The 17,314-nt window shown below is 40.3% G+C and overlaps 1 protein-coding gene across 1 annotated transcript in view; it reads left to right on the forward strand.

Moving 5' to 3' along the window:
* Positions 1–13,308: 13,308 nt before the first annotated feature.
* LOC133559946 (hyaluronidase-2-like) overlaps positions 13,309–17,314 on the forward strand; it is a 28,479-nt gene continuing 24,473 nt past the window's right edge. The window contains exon 1 of the mRNA XM_061911932.1: positions 13,309–13,808. Coding sequence (XP_061767916.1) covers positions 13,353–13,808 — 456 coding nt within the window. The 5' untranslated portion in view covers positions 13,309–13,352. The remainder of the gene's footprint in view (positions 13,809–17,314) is intronic.

Below are 17,314 nucleotides of genomic sequence, written 5' to 3' on the forward strand. Positions count from 1 at the left end.
TTATTAGCGACCAAAAGTTGCAAACTTTATCGTGGATGTTCTCTACTAAATCCTTTCAGCAAAAATATGGCAATATGGCGAAATGATGAAGTATGACACATAGAATGGACCTGCTATCAACGTTTGAATAAGAAAATCTCATTTCAGTAGGCCTTTAAATGATAATGAAGTGAACGCTGCATTGTTTGGTGAGGGGAGGGGAAAAAAATGAAGATAATTGGACGCGGTGACTCATCAGTGCTTGAAGTTGTTATTGTGTCGAGCAGAGTAGTAACCATCCATCTGCGTGGTTTCACTTCAAGAGCAACTATGTCGTTGTTAAACCGCCCCAAATTTAACGAGGGCGTCTGTCGGGACCGTAACCCTGCAGAGAGCAATACACGTGCAGCTGTTGGCCACCCATCAAAATATGAATGTTCGGCCCCTTTTTTTTGAGGCGGGGGGAAGTGGGGGTTCCATTTCATTTGCACCTTCCCCCCCCCCCCCCCCCCCACCAGAATAAATAGGACGCCCGTAAACGAGCGTTTACTCAAGGTGATCAAGTTTTCTTCAGATGCACTCCGATGGGTTCCCTGCATCAAATCTCTCTGACAGCCAAGTACATCACACTGAGTCACTATGCGTGTGTGTGTGTGTGTGTGTGTGTGCGTGTGTTTGTGTGTGTGTGTTCTTGTATTTCCACCCTAATTGAGACATCAACCAGGAAAAGAACAAACCCCAATTCCATATGAGTTGGGAAATTGTGTTAGATGTAAATATAAACAGAATACAATGATTTGCAAATCCTTTTCAAGCCATATTCAGTTGAATATGCTACAAAGACAACATATTTGATGTTCAAACTGATAAACATTATTGTTTTTTTTGCAAATAATAATTAACTTCGAATTTCATGGCTGCAACACGTGCCAAAGTAGTTGGGAAAGGGCATGTTCACCACTGTGTTGTCTTGCTGAAATAAGCAGGGGCGTCCATGATAACGTTGCTTGGATGACAACTTATGTTGCTCCAAAACCTGTATGTACCTTTCAGCTTTAATGTTGCCTTCACAGATGTGTAAGTTACCCATACCTTGGGCACTAATACACCCCCATACCATCACACATGCTGGCTTTTCAACTTTGCGCCTATAACAATCCAGATGGTTATTTTCCTCTTCGTTCCGGAGGACACCACGTCCACAGTTTCCAAATATAATTTGAAATGTGGACTCGTCAGACCACAGAACACTTTTCCACTTTGCATCAGTCCATCTTAGATGAGCTCGGGCCCAGCCAAGCCAGCGGCGTTTCTTGGTGTTGTTGATAAATGGGTTTTGCTCGGCATAGCAGAGTTTTAACTTGCACTTACAGATGTAGCAACCAACTGTAGTTACTGACAGTGGTTTTATGTAGTGTTCCTGAACCCATGTGGTGGTATCCTTTACACACTGATGTCGGTTTTTGATGCAGTAGCGCCTGTGGGATCAAAGGTCCGTATTCTCATCGCTTACGTGCAGTGATTTCTCCAGATTCTCTGAACCTTTTGATGATTTTACGGACCGTAGATGGTAAAATCCCTAAATTCCTTGCAATAGCTCGTTGAGAAATGTTGTTCTAAAACTGATCGACAATTTGCTTACAAATTGGTGACCCTCACCCCATCCTTGTTTGTGAATGACTTAGCATTTCATGGAAGCTGCTTTTACACCCAATCATGGCACCCACCTGTTCCCAATTAGCCTGCACACCTGTGGGATGTTCCAAATAAGTGTTCGATGAGCATTCCTCAACTTTATCAGTATTTATTGCCACCTTTCCCAACTTCTTTGTCACGTGTTGCTGGCATCAAATTCTAAAGTTAATGATTATTTGCAAAAAAAAAAAAAAAAGTTTATGAGTTTGAACATCAAATATGTTGTCTTTGTAGCATATTCAACTGAATATGGCTTGAAAATGATTTGCAAATCATTGTATTCTGTTTATATTTACATCTAACACCATTTCCCAACTCATATGGAAACGGGGTTTGTAAATATAAATCTTTATATACATAGAAAAGGTGGTCCTAAAGAGGCAGGAGGTCTCTGGAAGGTAACAAATACAAGAATGTGTGTGTGTGTGTGTGTGTGTGTGTGTGTGTGTGTGTGTGTGTGTGTGTGTGTGTGTGTGTGTGTGTGTGTGTGTGTGTGTGTGTGCATGCGCACAATATATGCAAGGGAGATGGATAGCTCATCACATTTCATTTCATAGTGTAAATGTCACCTCTGCGCCTTCCTATGATGAACACAATCATGTGGTTGCTTCATCATCTGCAGTGCGCATTTCTACGGGAGACGCACAACATACACAGGTGCACAAATCACAGCCCCGAAAGGGAGAGAGGAAAAAAAAGACAAAAACGCAATTGAACTTCTGGCGGATATTAGTAAGTGAGGTCGCCACACTCTTGGCAACGTTGCATCGATGCCGGCTCGTTAAGTGCTTCTCCATTAATCTGCTATTGCAGTCGAGCGGCAGTAAATTGTGGTTTAAGATGTAAAATAAAATAAAAAATAAAAAAAAACATCAGTTTTTGCACAGTCAAGCAAATGATGCAATGCAATGATGTCAAACATGTGTGACAGTGCACACTGCGTTACATTTGTGCAACATGGTTAAAGCCCCGCTCTAATACTGAAAACCAGAGGTGGGTAGTAACCATGGCCGGCTCTACGCAGGGGCAAGAGGGGGCAGAGCCCCCTTAAATAAATGTCTCGCCCCCTCAAATCAAAATTTCAGAAAGCAAATTTGAATAAACTCACAAAATTACTACATTACAAGTTGACAAAATTATCTGCACTAGCGGAAAAATCAGCCGAAAAAGGGACACACACGATATAGTGTCGGCTTCCCTCTCATCCCTTCCTCCGCTGTGCGTGTATTCACCATTCCACAGGCTGCGCAGCACACACACACCCCTCAGCCCTCAGTAAACATCCAATCACTGTTGCAGTATGAAAGTAAAAGAAAAGGAAAAGTTGTCTACATTTATCATATACTTGTTAGGATGGGTGTATTTGTGTAGTCTTATCCGTCATAAACACGTTTATCGCCGCCAATGTATTTCTTGTAAAGTGTATAAAAATGAATATGGAAGCTGGACAAATAAGATGCCAAAAACCAACGACTGTCATGTGGTATTAGACAGAAAAGAGGACTTTTTTTTCTCCTCCATTTGAAAACGTGGACGTTATCAGCAATACTGTTGTGATTCCAATCAATGCAAGTCATCAGAATCAGGTAATACACCAACTTATATTCTTGTCTTCATGAAAGATAGGAATCTGTGTGTTAAACATGCATGTATATTCATTAAAACACCTTTAACATGTCAACAAAAATGGCAAAATAAATAAATATAAATTATATACTGTATATATAAATGTATGTATATATATATATATATATATATGATATGTGTGTGTATAAATGATATGTGTGTGTATGTATATATATATTTATATATATATATATATATATATATATATGATATGTGTGTGTATAAATGATATGTGTGTGTATGTATATATATATTTATATATATATATATATATATATATATATATATATATATATGATATGTGTGTGTATAAATGATATGTGTGTGTATGTATATATGAGGTAGATCACCTCGACTTGGTCATTTATTAAGTAATTGATAAATGTTGAAAAACTTATTGGGGTGTTACCATTTAGTGGTCAATTGTAGGGAATATGTACTGTACTGTGCAATCTACTAATAAAAGTATCAATCAATCAGTCAATCAATCAAATCAATGAATGCCTACTGAGGCTATGGTGCTGTTAAGTTATTGTGGCTCAATGTGCCATTTTTTATATTTTTATTTTAATGTACTATTATTTAATATATAATATTGTTTTAGTTGCTTAAGAGATATTCCTGGCACTGAATTTGCTCATTGCTATTTTTATGTTTTTGTGCATTACTTGTTGCCGTAATCAGATTACTCATCAGTTACTCAGTACTTTAGTAGTTTTTTCACAACATACTTCTTACTTTTACTCAAGTAAATATTTGGGTGACTACTCCTCACTTTTACTTGAGTAATAAATCTCCAAAGTAACAGTACTCTTACTTGAGTACAATTTCTGGCTACTCTACCCACCTCTGCTGACAACATTGGCACTTGTTTCATAGTTCTGGATCACGTAGTACTGATACCAATTTTTCGGTACCGGTAACAAAATGTACTCTGATACTTTTTGATACTCTTCAAAATAAAGGGGACCACAAAAAAAGGTCATTACTGGCTTTATTTGAACAGAAAATCTTATGACATATTAAATATTCCGAATTTTTTGGACTGGAAAACATACTCAAAATCCTTTCATTTTCTCAAAACTCGACAGTGCGCCTTATAACCCGGTGCGCTTAATGTACGGAATAATTTTGGTTGTGCTTACCGACCTCTCCGCTATTTTACTTGGTACATGGTACTTGGTACATTATATTATTTATTATTACCGTATTTTTTGGATTATAAGTCGCAGTTTTTTTCATAGGGTGCGACATATACTCCCGAGCGACTTATGTGTGAAATTATTAACACATTACCGTAAAATATTAAATAATATTATTCATCTTGTTCGCGGAAGAGACCAAGAAAATGTCAGCAATCGTCACACACGTCAACCAACAACAATTTGGCGGGGGAGGATCATGGCAGAAGTGCATTGTGGGTCATGGAATGCTAACTGCTATATGCTACTGCCGTAGCCATTAAAATGGATCCTTTCAAGGTTGGCGGTAACTTATAAAAACTGAGAAGGGCTGAACAAAAAAGGAACCGAAAAGCAAATCTATACTGCAGATTACAAGCTGGACGTAGTGAAATATGCAGCAGAAAACGACAAGAGGAAGCGGCGCATAGCTTTGGAGTTGGCAGAGTTGTTTAGAAGCGACATCGAGGAAGGAGATTTCAAAAACCGACATCAGTGTGTAAAGGATATCACCACATGGGCTCAGGAACACTTCATAAAACCACTGTCAGTAATTACAGTTGGTCGCTACATCTGTAAGTGCAAGTTAAAACTCTGCTATGCAAAAACCAAACCCATTTATCAACAACACCCTGAAACGCCGCCGGCTTACCTGGGCCCGAGCTCATCTAAGATGGACTGATGCAAAGTGGAAAAGTGTTCTGTGGTTTGACGAGTCCACATTTCAAATTATATTTGGAAACTGTGGACATGGTGTCCTCTGGAACAAAGAGGAAAATAACCATCCAGATTGTTATAGGCGCAAAGTGTAAAAGCCAGCATGTGTGATGGTATGGGGGTGTATTAGTGCCCAAGGCATGGGTAACTTACACATCTGTGAAGGCACCATTAATGCTGAAAGGTACATACAGGTTTTGGAACAACATATGTTGTCACCTAAGCAATGTTATCATGGACGCCCCTGCTTAGCGTGGCTTCGTAGTAAAAGAGTGCGGGTACTTTCCTGGCCCGCCTGCAGTCCAGACCTGTCTCCCATCAAAAATGTGTGTCCCATTATGAAGTGTAAAATACGACAACGGAGACCCCGGACTGTTGAACGAATGAAGCTTGACATAAAACAAGAATGGGAAAGAATTCCACTTTCAAACGTTTATTGAGTGTTGTTAAAAGAAAAGGTGATGTAACACAGTGGTGAACATGCCCTTTCCCAACTACTTTGGCACATGTTGCAGCCAAGAAATTGTAAGTTAATTATTATTTGCAAAAAAAAAACAAGTTTTATGAGTTTGAACATCAAATATGTTGTCTTTGTAGTGCATTCAACTGAATATGGCTTGAAAATTATTTGCAAATCATTGTATTCTGTTTATATTTACATCTAACACAATTTCCCAACTCATATGGAAACGGGGTTTGTATTTCGAAAAATCCATCCATCCATTTATTCCCTCTGGGGTCGCGGGGGGCGCTGGAGCCAATCTCATCTACAATCGGGTGGAAGGCGGAGTACACCCTGGACAAGTTGCCACCTTATCACAGGGCCAACACAGACAGAAAGACAAAGAAACATTGCTTTTATTTTTCACAAGACTGCAGCGATGGATGATATGGTGGCTGCAAGTCAGGAAATGGAGGTCGCATCATTACATCCTCAACAAATGCAGTGTATGTCAATAAAATGGCACTTTTTTACTATCCCTTTTTAAAAGAACATGTTTGCCCACCCTTGATCTCGGCTATTTTTAGCGCTCGCTCGCCCCGGTTCCTTAGTTGTCATCTCAATGCCAGACGTCCCAACAGAACCAAGTCAAAGATGATGAGACGATGGCGTCTGACAGTACCTCCAAGAACAAGTCTTCACACAACCTGCACTTCGCAGCCTCTCTGGGCCGAGGACGGCTGCGAGACGTCAGTTCCATTTACTTATGAAGTTGTACCGGCGCATTCTCCGCAATTGAGCCGTCAGCTGCTGCCAGTCGGGGGAAATTAACGAGGCCGCTGATTGCACTGTTGGTAATTACAGATTGGAGCAGGAGGCGCGGCGTGTCAAGCCCGGGAGATATCTTGCAGCTAACGTCCGCCCTCTGCCCCCGACAGCCAGGTCGGAGGATTCTCAGCCGGCGGGGGAACAGATAAGAGTGAACTCATCTTTGCAATATTGTTTCAAGATGCGCGTTAAAACCGTCACGGCGGAAGCCAAGTGGCCGCTCTTTGTCCCGCCAGCTGACCACTCGCACATACCAATGAGCCGCAGTCTTGGGACGGCAGCCAAGCCAATCAATCTGACTTAGAGAAAGTATCGGGACTGGAGCCAAGTCCTCAGTCTTTCTCCTAGCGTGCACAAATAGTGATGGTTTTTCGTTTTTGCTGAAAACTTGGACAACTCTTTGTGCTTTAGAGCAGTGGTGCCCAACCACAGGTCTGGGGGACCGGAACCGGTCCGCATTTTATCCTACTTAACTTTCGCCGGTCCCACCAGAGACACCAATAAGTTTGTTCATAGATGATTATTAGAGATGTCCGACAATGGTTTTTTTGCCGATATTGTCCAACTCTTAATTACCGATTCCGTTATCAACCGATATCAATATATTTACAGCCGTGGCATTAATAATAATAATAATAATACATTTTATTTGTAAAAAAGCACTTTACGATGAGCAAACAACGTCAAAGTGCCACAGTGTAAAAAAAAATAACCGATGTATTTACGCATAGAACATTGGACCAAAAAAAAAAAGAAGCTAACATTAGTGTATCTACGGGTGAAATATTGCACAAAATATGAATAAATAACTTTTAGAATGGAACTAGAAATCCACAGAAATCTATTGGATCTAATGGCAAGTATTCCTAGCTTTCTCATATATATATATATATATATATATATATATATATATATATATATATATATACACACACACACTATATATATATGTATATGTATGTATATATATATATGTATATGTATATGTGTATATATATATGTATATGTGTATATACATGTATGTGTATATATATATATGTATATTTATATATACATGTGTGTATATATGTATATATATGTGTATGTATGTATATATATATATGTGTATATATATGTATATATATGTGTATGTATGTATATATATATATGTATATATGTATGTATATATATGTATATGTATATATATGTGTATATATATTTATATATACATGTGTATATGTATATATATGTATGTATGTATATATATATGTATGTATATACATATATATGTATATATATACTGTATATATATATACATATATATATAATATATGTATATATATGTATGTATATATATATATGTATGTATGCATATATGTATATATATATATGTATGTATGTATATATATATATATATATATATATATATATACATATGTATGTATATGTATATATATATATGTATGTATATATATATATATATGTATGTGTATGTATATATATATATCCATGCTCTTGTCCTTGAATGTGATGTATCACCTATAACCCATTAGACGCTAAAGCCAAAAAAAACTACTTGCAAAATATATATTTTTAATATAATATATAATTATACACTGCAAAAAGTCAGTGTTCAAAACCCCCCCCCCCCCCAAAATTCAAAAATTAGTGGTATTTTACTTGAACTAAGGAAAATTATCTGCCAATAAAACAAGAAAACGTGGCTTGTCAAGACTTTCCAAAACAAGTCAAATTAGCTGACCTCAATGAACCCCAAAATACCTTAAAATAAGTATATTCTCACTAAAAACAAGTGCACTTTTCTTGATAGAAAAAAAGAGACCTTTTTTTTCTAAATATATATTGAAAATTATTCTCAAATGAAGTAAATGCTAGTGCCATTATCTTGACATAATAATATGTGCTCTGCATTAATTTTTTTGAAACCAGCAAACTTATACTAAAAACTAGTATATTTTTTATCAATGGAAAGGCAACAAGGCAACCGCTTGTTACTCTCATGGTCTACACTGCAAAAACTGAAATCTGAGATTAAATATCTGTAATAAGGGTGATATTTGCCTATTTTCTGTCTGATAATATAATTCTTCTCACTAAGCAGATTTTATGTTAGTGTTTTACTTGTTTTAAGTGTTTTGGTCCTAAATGATCTCAATAAGATATTACAGCTTGTAGCTGAGGTTTGATGACCTATATTGAGTAAAACATGCTTGAAACTAGAATATCAACTGTTGCAAAGCTGTGTCAATTCCTGTCAGCGCTCATATTTTGTCAGCTTCCTGTCTTGTTCCCTGAGTGCTGTGTTCCTCCTCAGCTGCGGCTGATTGGCACCCGGCCACACCAGTTGCCAATCAGCCTCCTCCTATTTGTACCTGCTTTTTCTTGTGCCAGTTGCTGGATCATTGTATTGTATTGTCATTTGTATTGTCGTTGCCACACATCACTCTTGTGCTACCTGTCGTGTTGTTTTGTTACAGCTACTACCTGTCATACTACATTTTGTCCTGGTCGTCGTAGCGGTAAGCTGTTTCTGTTAGCTTTAGTTATTTCCAGTTTTCCTGTTTGCTATCCACTAGCTTCCATGCTAAAGTTCCTTTTTGTTTTCTAGCTTCTAGTGCTAGCTCCCTTAGTTCGTTATCCCGCCCACGTGCGTGCTTTTTGTTTGTTCTTGTTTAGTTTGAACTAAATCATGTTTTCATATTCCATGCCTGCCTCCGTCTCTGCATCTTGGGGTTCATCAACAACAAATACTTCTGCCACTTCTTCTGCAGCCGAGTAGTTGCAAGAAGGATCACTGGCGCCCTCTACCACCAGGAGGCGGGAGTCATTTAATGACTCATATTTGACACACGCAGCTATGGTATATTAATAAAACATAGCATCTTACTGTTCTTTTTAGCATATTCAATAGGATTGGACCTTAAATCATGCTGAATATCTCTTAATCTTCCCTTATTACTGAAATCAGCCTCGTCCATTTTGAAAATGATGACGGGTGAAGTGTCACTCGTGACGTGACGAGTTTGACCCGGCGGAAATTCTAGGGATATGCTAATTATTTTGCGAAACAAGTTTGAACCGGCGGAAATTCTAGACATGCACTAATAAAAATTTTATTTTGCGAAACGAGTTTGACCCGGCGTTAACCCTGAGTGGCGGTAATGCTAAGCATGCGCTAATTATTTTGCGAAACGAGTTTGACCCGGCGGAAATTCTAGGCATATGCTAATTATTTGGCGAAGCGAGTTTGACCCGGTGGAAATTCTAGGCATGCGCTAATAAAAAATAATATTTTGCGAAACGAGTTTGACCCGGCAGTAATTCTAGGCAGGCGCATACTACGGCAATTCAAGGAAATACAGTATTTACCCGAATTCCTCCCTAGGGAGGTTGTTTAGGGTCAGGTCCGACCAGTGGGAGGCCACGGGGAAGACCCAGGACACGTTGGGAAGACTCTGTCTCCTGGACCAAGTGGCTGGGGAGAGGGAAGTTTGGGCTTCCCTGCTTAGGCTGCTGCCCCCGCGACCCAACCTCGGATATGCGGAAGAAGATGGATGGATGGATATTTAGGGTAGGATCTTCACTTCTAATATTTCTGAGCTGCGTAATGGTTGTCCAAATAGTGCCTTTCCTAGGGGAAAAAAAAAAAGATGTTATGCTGAGGGTCACTGCGGTGCTTCTCAATGAAAGATGACATAATTCCCCGCCTCACTTTGGTCCCGACGAGGCTTGTGCGGTCGTCTGGGTGTTTAGTGTGTTAAGCTCATGTGCGTGCTTGGGGATGTGTGGACGTTTTGATCCAAGGAGCATGCACCAGGTTGCCTAAAATGAGTTTGGGTTTAGCGTAATCCCGACAACAGCAATATTTGGCCAACGCTTCCTCTCTTGTATTTACAACAGGATTCAATCCTGGCTACTACCTTGCTGTACTTCAAAGCAACGGTCATTGTTTTGGCTTCTATAAGCTGTTTTGTTCAACCACATCACATTTTTACACGTGCACCATTCCGAAAAGGAGAAGAAAGAAGCCATTTGTATTTACTCTTACCACTTGTCCATGTCTCAGCAGTCATTGATAAACACGTTAATAGATAAATAGATAGATACTAGGTGTGTAACGGTACGTGTATTTGTATTGAACCGTTTCGGTACGGGGGTTTCGCTTCGGCTTCGGAGGTGTACCGAACGAGTTTCCACACGGACATATTAGGTAACGCACCGCAGGTTGTGTAAACAATGCAGAGCGAGGCACAAAACACGGCAGGCTAGCAGCGAACGGGCTAGGACAACATGCAAAAGCCAGAGCTGGAAGACCCTCCTGCCTCGTTAACATCTCCCCTTTGGGAACACTTCGACTTTGCGGAGCGATACAACACTGGAGGACGGAGGTGTGCCGACATTGTTGAGCAGCAGTAGGGTACGCATCTGCCAACCATACTTGCCAACCCACCCGGATTCTCCGGGAGACTCCCGAAATTCAGCGCCTCTCCCGAAAACCTCCCGGGACAAATTTTCTCCTGAAAATCTCCCGAAATTCAGTCGGATCTGGAGGCCACGCCCCCTCAAGCTCCATGAGAACATACTCAGCAATGTTGTGACCCTCTTAAACAGGACAATACTGTCATCTACTGTAGATAGAATAGAATAGAATGTACTTTGTTGATCCCTGGGGGATATTCAGCACCACAGTTCGTCCACAATAAACAATGATAATAATAAATAATGAAATGTATATATTGTATATACAATATAAGAATAATATAAATATATTCTACATTTAAGTGCAATCAAGGAACATATGCATTAGGGAGTCTGTTCTGAAGCCCACAGTAAAGAGACCTAACTTCATCACGTGGCCTGGTTATTGACTCCCACCCAATATATTACACCGTCCGCCAGCAAAATGAAGAAATACGCTTGCAAGTTCCAAAATGAATGGAAACAAGAATTTCAGTTTATCCACGAGAGTTCGAAGGGGAAGGGGTATGTGGCCTGTAAATTTTGTAGATCAGACTTCTCCATTGAACACGGTGAACGGATATTCAGCCATGAACGGTCAGCGAAGCACAAAGCGTCCGCAGCGCAGCATCGTTCACAACCCAGTATTATGGCCCACCTCGCAAAATGGAGACCCGATGGTGTAACTTATGCTGAGACAAAGATGGCGATGCTGATAGCTGTAAGCAACATCCCGTTCTCATTTGCGGATGTTTACAACAAATCCGTGAAAGATGTTCCTGGATTCGGAGATCGCTCGCCAATTCCGCAAATGGCAGAACAAAGGTTACTCAAATAGTGAAAGGTAAGTGTTGTTTTTTTTTTTTGGAACAAGCAAGCACAGTACAGTTAGTGGAACAACTGTGTTTTTATTACTGTGTATTTGATAGGTCCCGTCGGAAATTCAACTATTTATTTTATTTATATATACAATAAAATAAATATATAAAACTAGAATTCACTGAAAGTAAAGTATTTCATATATATATATATATATATATATATAGCAGAACTTTTAAGACCATCCATCCGTTCCTTTTTTTTTTTTTTTTTTTTACTGGTCTAAAAGGGCCGTCTATTTAACACATGTATACTTGGTTAATATTTAAGTCAGTAAAAATAGTACTAATGGCGTCTTTTGGATGGTTATTTAGAGAGCTTTATGATCGGAATAGAGGCCCTCAACCTCAACCAGCTTCATTGTAAGCGGACTTTTATTTACGAATAAAAATGCATTAAAATATACATCTGTCGTCTTCTCTTTCATAATGATTGTGAAAAAAAGTGCAGTTCCCCTTTAAAGGAGTTGATTGGTCCTTATTTTCACATCATCAGTTAGTCTTTAGTGTGAGGCTGTTACTTACAAACCCCATTTCCATATGAGTTGGGAAACTGTGCTAGATGTAAACATAAACGGAACACAATGACCTGCAAATCAGCTTCTACTATACAAAGCGAAAGCCATTTATCAACAACATCCAGAAACGCCGCCAGCTTCTCTGGACCCGAGATCATCTAAGATGGACTGATGCAAAGTGGAAAAGTGTTCTGTGGTCTGACGAGTCCACATTTCAAATTGTTTTCAGAAATATTCGACATTGTGTCATCCGGACCAAAGGGGAAGCGAACCATCCAGACTGTAATTGACGCAAAGTTCAATAGCCAGCATGTGTGATGGTATGGGGGTGTATTAGTGCCCAAGGCATGGGTAACTTATACATCTGTGAAGGCACCATTAATGCTGAATGGTAAATACAGGTTTTGAAACAACATCTAAGGACTGTCTTTTTCATGGACGCCCCTGCTTATTTCAGCAAGACAATGCCAAGCCACATTCAGCTCGTGTTACAACAGCGGGCGGGCCTGCAGTCCGGACCTGTCCCCCATCAAAAATGTGTGGCGCATTATGAAGCGTAAAATACGACTGTTGAACGAATGAAGCTCTACATAAAACAAGAATGGGAAAGAATTCCACTTTCAAAGCTTCATCAATTAGTTTCCTCAGTTCCCAAACGTTTATTGAGTGTTGTTAAAAGAAAAGGTGATGTAACACAGTGGTGAACATGCCCTTTCCCAACTACTTTGCCATGTGTTGCAGCCATGAAATTCTAAGTTAATTATTATTTGCAAAGTTTATGAGTTTGAACATCAAATATCTAGTCTTTATAGTGCATTCAATTGAATATGGCTTGAAAAGGATTTGCAAATCTTTGTATTCCGTTTATATTTACATCTAACACAGTTCCCCAACTCATATGGAAGCGGGGTTTGTAAATGACATTTTGCATTTTCTTGATCATGACGCCAATTTCGGATTTGTGGATTTCTTTTTTTCAGAAACATGATTGGCGGCTGAAGGAGTGACAGGCTGACCGTTACCAGCTTCGATGGCGTGGAACAAGCAATGCAGGACTAATCCATCAGTCCCGTCGTGCTCTACCGTTCCACTGAGCCTCCTGGTCTTACTGCTCGCTGGTCCTAGCACAGCTGGACCGCCCCGACCAGCACGTCCTCCACTGCTGTCCGGACAGCCTTTTATCATTTTCTGGGCCATCCCCGATTCCTCCTGCTCCGCCAGGCCAGACCCTGGATCTTTTGGAATGGAACGTGAAGGCCGGGTGGTGGTCTTTTTCGAGGACACGCTGGGAAACTACCCGTATTTCCTCCACGCGGCGTTGCCCGCCCCCAGGTACCTCGGGCTGGGGGTGCTGAGATGGTCCGAGTGGCCACCCCAGTGGCTGAGAAACAGGGAGAAGAAGGCCGTTTATCAGGCAGCTTCCCGGAACCTCCTGAAGGCGTTCTTCCCTAACTGGACTCCTGAGGAGGTGGAGAAGTGGTCACAGGTAAGGAATACTTTCTGGAAGATTTTTGTAGGCAAAGACGGGGATTAGCGGAAAAGGGGAAAAAAATCGTCAGGCAGATGTACTTCACTACAAGTTCCATTCATCCATTTTCTACCGTTTGTCCCTTCGGGGCAGCGGGGGGTGCTGGAGCCCATCTCAGCTGCATTCGGATGGAAGGCGTTGTACACCCTGGACAAGTTGCCACCTCATCACAGGGCCAACACAGATAGACAGACAACATTCACACTCACATTCACACACTAGGGACCATTCAGTGTTGCCAATCAACCTATCCCCAGGTGCATGTCTTTGGAGGTGGGAGGGGCCTATCCCCAGGTGCATGTCTTTGGAGGTGGGAGGGGCCTATCCCCAGGTGTATGTCTTTGGAGGTGGGAGGGGCCTATCCCCAGGTGCATGTCTTTGGAGGTGGGAGGAAGCCGGAGTACCCGGAGGGAAACCACGCAGTCACGGGGAGAACATGCAAACCCCCGAGCCTGGGATTAATAATCTTAATTGAATATTTTTGTTGGCAAAGACGGAAAGATTAGCTGAAAAGGGGAAAGAATCGTCAGGCAGACGTACTTCACTACACGTTCCATCCATTCCTTTTTCTACCGCGGGGGGTTGCTGTATTGAATTAGAACTAGATTTTGACCCACTTCTATGGTGGAAGAACAATAAGCCCATATATCCTCTTACTGCCAGGTTAGCCAAGCTGGGGCTGGGAGAAAAGTTAATCCGAGTCTGAGTTGACTTGAAACTGTTTAATGTTCCACTTTTTATATGTAGAAATAAAAGTCTTGCAATAGCTCGGTGAGAAATGTTGTTCTTGAACTGGTGACTGTCGCCCCGTCCTTGTTTGTGAATGACTGAGCATTTCATGGAAGCTGCTTTTATACCCAATCATGGCACCCACCTGTTCCCAATTAGCCTGCTCATCTGTGGGATGTTCCAAATAAGTGTTTGATGAGCATTCCTCAACTTTCTCAGTCTTTTTTGCCGCTTGTGCCAGCTTTTTTGAAACATGTTGCAGGCATCAAATTCCAAATGAGATAATATTTGCAGAAAAATAACAAAGTTTAACAGTTTGAACATTAAACATATTGTCCTTGCAGTCTATTCATTTGAATATAAGTTGAAAAGGATTTGCAAATCATCGTATTCTGTTTTTATTTACCATTTACGCAACGTGCCAACTTCACTGGTTTGGTTTTTTTTTAGTTTTTTTTTTTAGATCTGACAGCTCTAGTCTGAAAGCCTGGTGCAGGATTTGAGTGTGTATGGTTTTGCTCTATAGTGGTGAAAAAAGATAGCTGGCAGAGACCTCTGCTTGCACTTCAGCAGTCATTAGGCGCTGGCAGGTAGAGAAAAAAAATACAGATCCTGCACCATGCCCTCAGTTTGGAGCTGTTCTATGGAGGTGTGTAACAGTCAGTTGATGAAGCATGGCAAAAATATTCACAGTCCATTTGTGATCCATTCACTGCCCCGAGGAGACTATAACTCCAATAAATAGGAATATTCACAGGCAACTTTATTCAAACAATATTCACCGAGCCAGTTTCTATGTTGTTGTTTTTTTGTGTACTGCATTAACCTCTCAGTCTAATTTATCCGTCAGCACTGTCTCCGCCATTGTATGTTTTCCTTTCAAAAACGATTGCTATTACTCGTCAGGAAAATTGCTTCAAGCTCAATTGATACCGTGTAGCACTTTGGAGATTTGTAATTGCGAAAAGCCGCCGAGGAAATTGAATAGAAAAGGAAAAAAAAAAAAGTTATTAAACGCGGCCGAGGTTGAGTGAGTTAGAGCGGGAAAGCAGCTTTTATGCAGCGTGAATGCAGACAACCTCGGGGTGTTTATGTAAAGCCACAGTGGCATTTATTCTACAAACCCCGTTTCCATACGAGTTGGGAAATTGTGTTAGATGTAAATATAAACAGAATACAATGATTTGCAAATCATTTTCAAGCCATATTCAGTTGAATATGCTACAAAGACAACATATTTCATGTTCAAACTCATAAACATTTTTTTGTTGCAAATAATCATTAACTTTAGAATTTGATGCCGGCAACACCTGACAAAGAAGTTGGGAAAGGTGGCAATAAATACTGATAAAGTTGAGGAATGCTCATCAAACACTTATTCGGCTAAGTGGGAACAGGTGGGTGCCATGATTGGGTATAAAAGCAGCTTCCACGAAATGCTAAGTCATTCACAAACAAGGATGGGTGAGCGTCACCACTTTGTAAGCAAATTGTCGAACAGTTTTAGAACAACATTTCTCAACGAGCTATTGCAAGGGATTTAGGGATTTTACCATCTACGGTCCGTAAAATCATCAAAAGGGTCAGAGAATCTGGAGAAATCACTGCACGTAAGCGATGATATTAGGCGGTACTGCATCAAAAACCGACAACAGTGTGTAAAGGATATCACCACATGGGCTCAGGAACACTTCAGAAAACCACTGTCAGTAACTGCAGTTGTTCGCTACATCTGTAAGTGCAAGTTAAAACTCTACTATGCAAAGCCAAACCTATTTATCAACAACACCCTGAAACGCCGCCGGCTTGGCTGGGCCGGAGCTCATCTAAGATGGACTGATGCAAAGTGGAAAAGTGTTCTGTGGTCTGACGAGTCCACATTTCAAATTATATGTGGAAACAGAGGACGTGGTGTCCTCCAGGACAAAGAGGTAAATAACCATTCAGATTGTTATAGGTGCAGAGTTCAAAAGCCAGCATGTGGGTGTATTAGTGCCCAAGGCATGGGTAACTTACACATCTGTGAAGGCACCATTAATGCTGAATGGTCCATACAAGTTTTGGAGCAACATATGTTGTCATCTAAGCAACGTAATCATGGACGCCCCTGCTTATTTCAGCAAGACAATGCCAAGCCACGTGTTGTGACAGCCTGGCTTCGTAAAAAAAGAGTGCAGGTACTTTCCTGGCCCGCCTGCAGTCTAGACCTGTCTCTCATGGAAAATGTGTGGCGCATTATGAAGCGTAAAATAGGACAGCGGAGACCCCGGACTGTCGAAGGACTGAAGCTCTACATAAAACAAGAATGGTAAAGAATTCCACTTTCAAAGCTTCAAGAATTAGTTTCCTCAGTTCCCAAATGTTTATTGAGTGTTGTTAAAAGAAAAGGTGATGTAACACAGTGGTGAACATGCCCTTTCCCAACTACTTTGGCACGTGTTGCAGCCATGAAATTCTAAGTTAATTATTTGCAGGAAAAAAAAAAAGTTTATGAGTTTGAACATCAAATATGTTGTCTTTGTAGCATATTCAACTGAATATGGCTTGAAAAGGATTTGCAAATCATTGTATTCTGTTTATATTTACATCTAACACAATTTCCCAACTCATATGGAAACGGGGTTTGTAAGAGTCCTCCCTTTTCGCACTACAATAATGACAATAATAATAATAATAATAATAATATTGTTTGGCTTGCTTGCCAGTCAATGTAGGGAACATTCTTCGCCAACAGC

This window comes from Nerophis ophidion, linkage group LG10 (assembly GCF_033978795.1).
Source record: "Nerophis ophidion isolate RoL-2023_Sa linkage group LG10, RoL_Noph_v1.0, whole genome shotgun sequence".
In the NCBI taxonomy this organism is placed as follows: domain Eukaryota; kingdom Metazoa; phylum Chordata; class Actinopteri; order Syngnathiformes; family Syngnathidae; genus Nerophis; species Nerophis ophidion.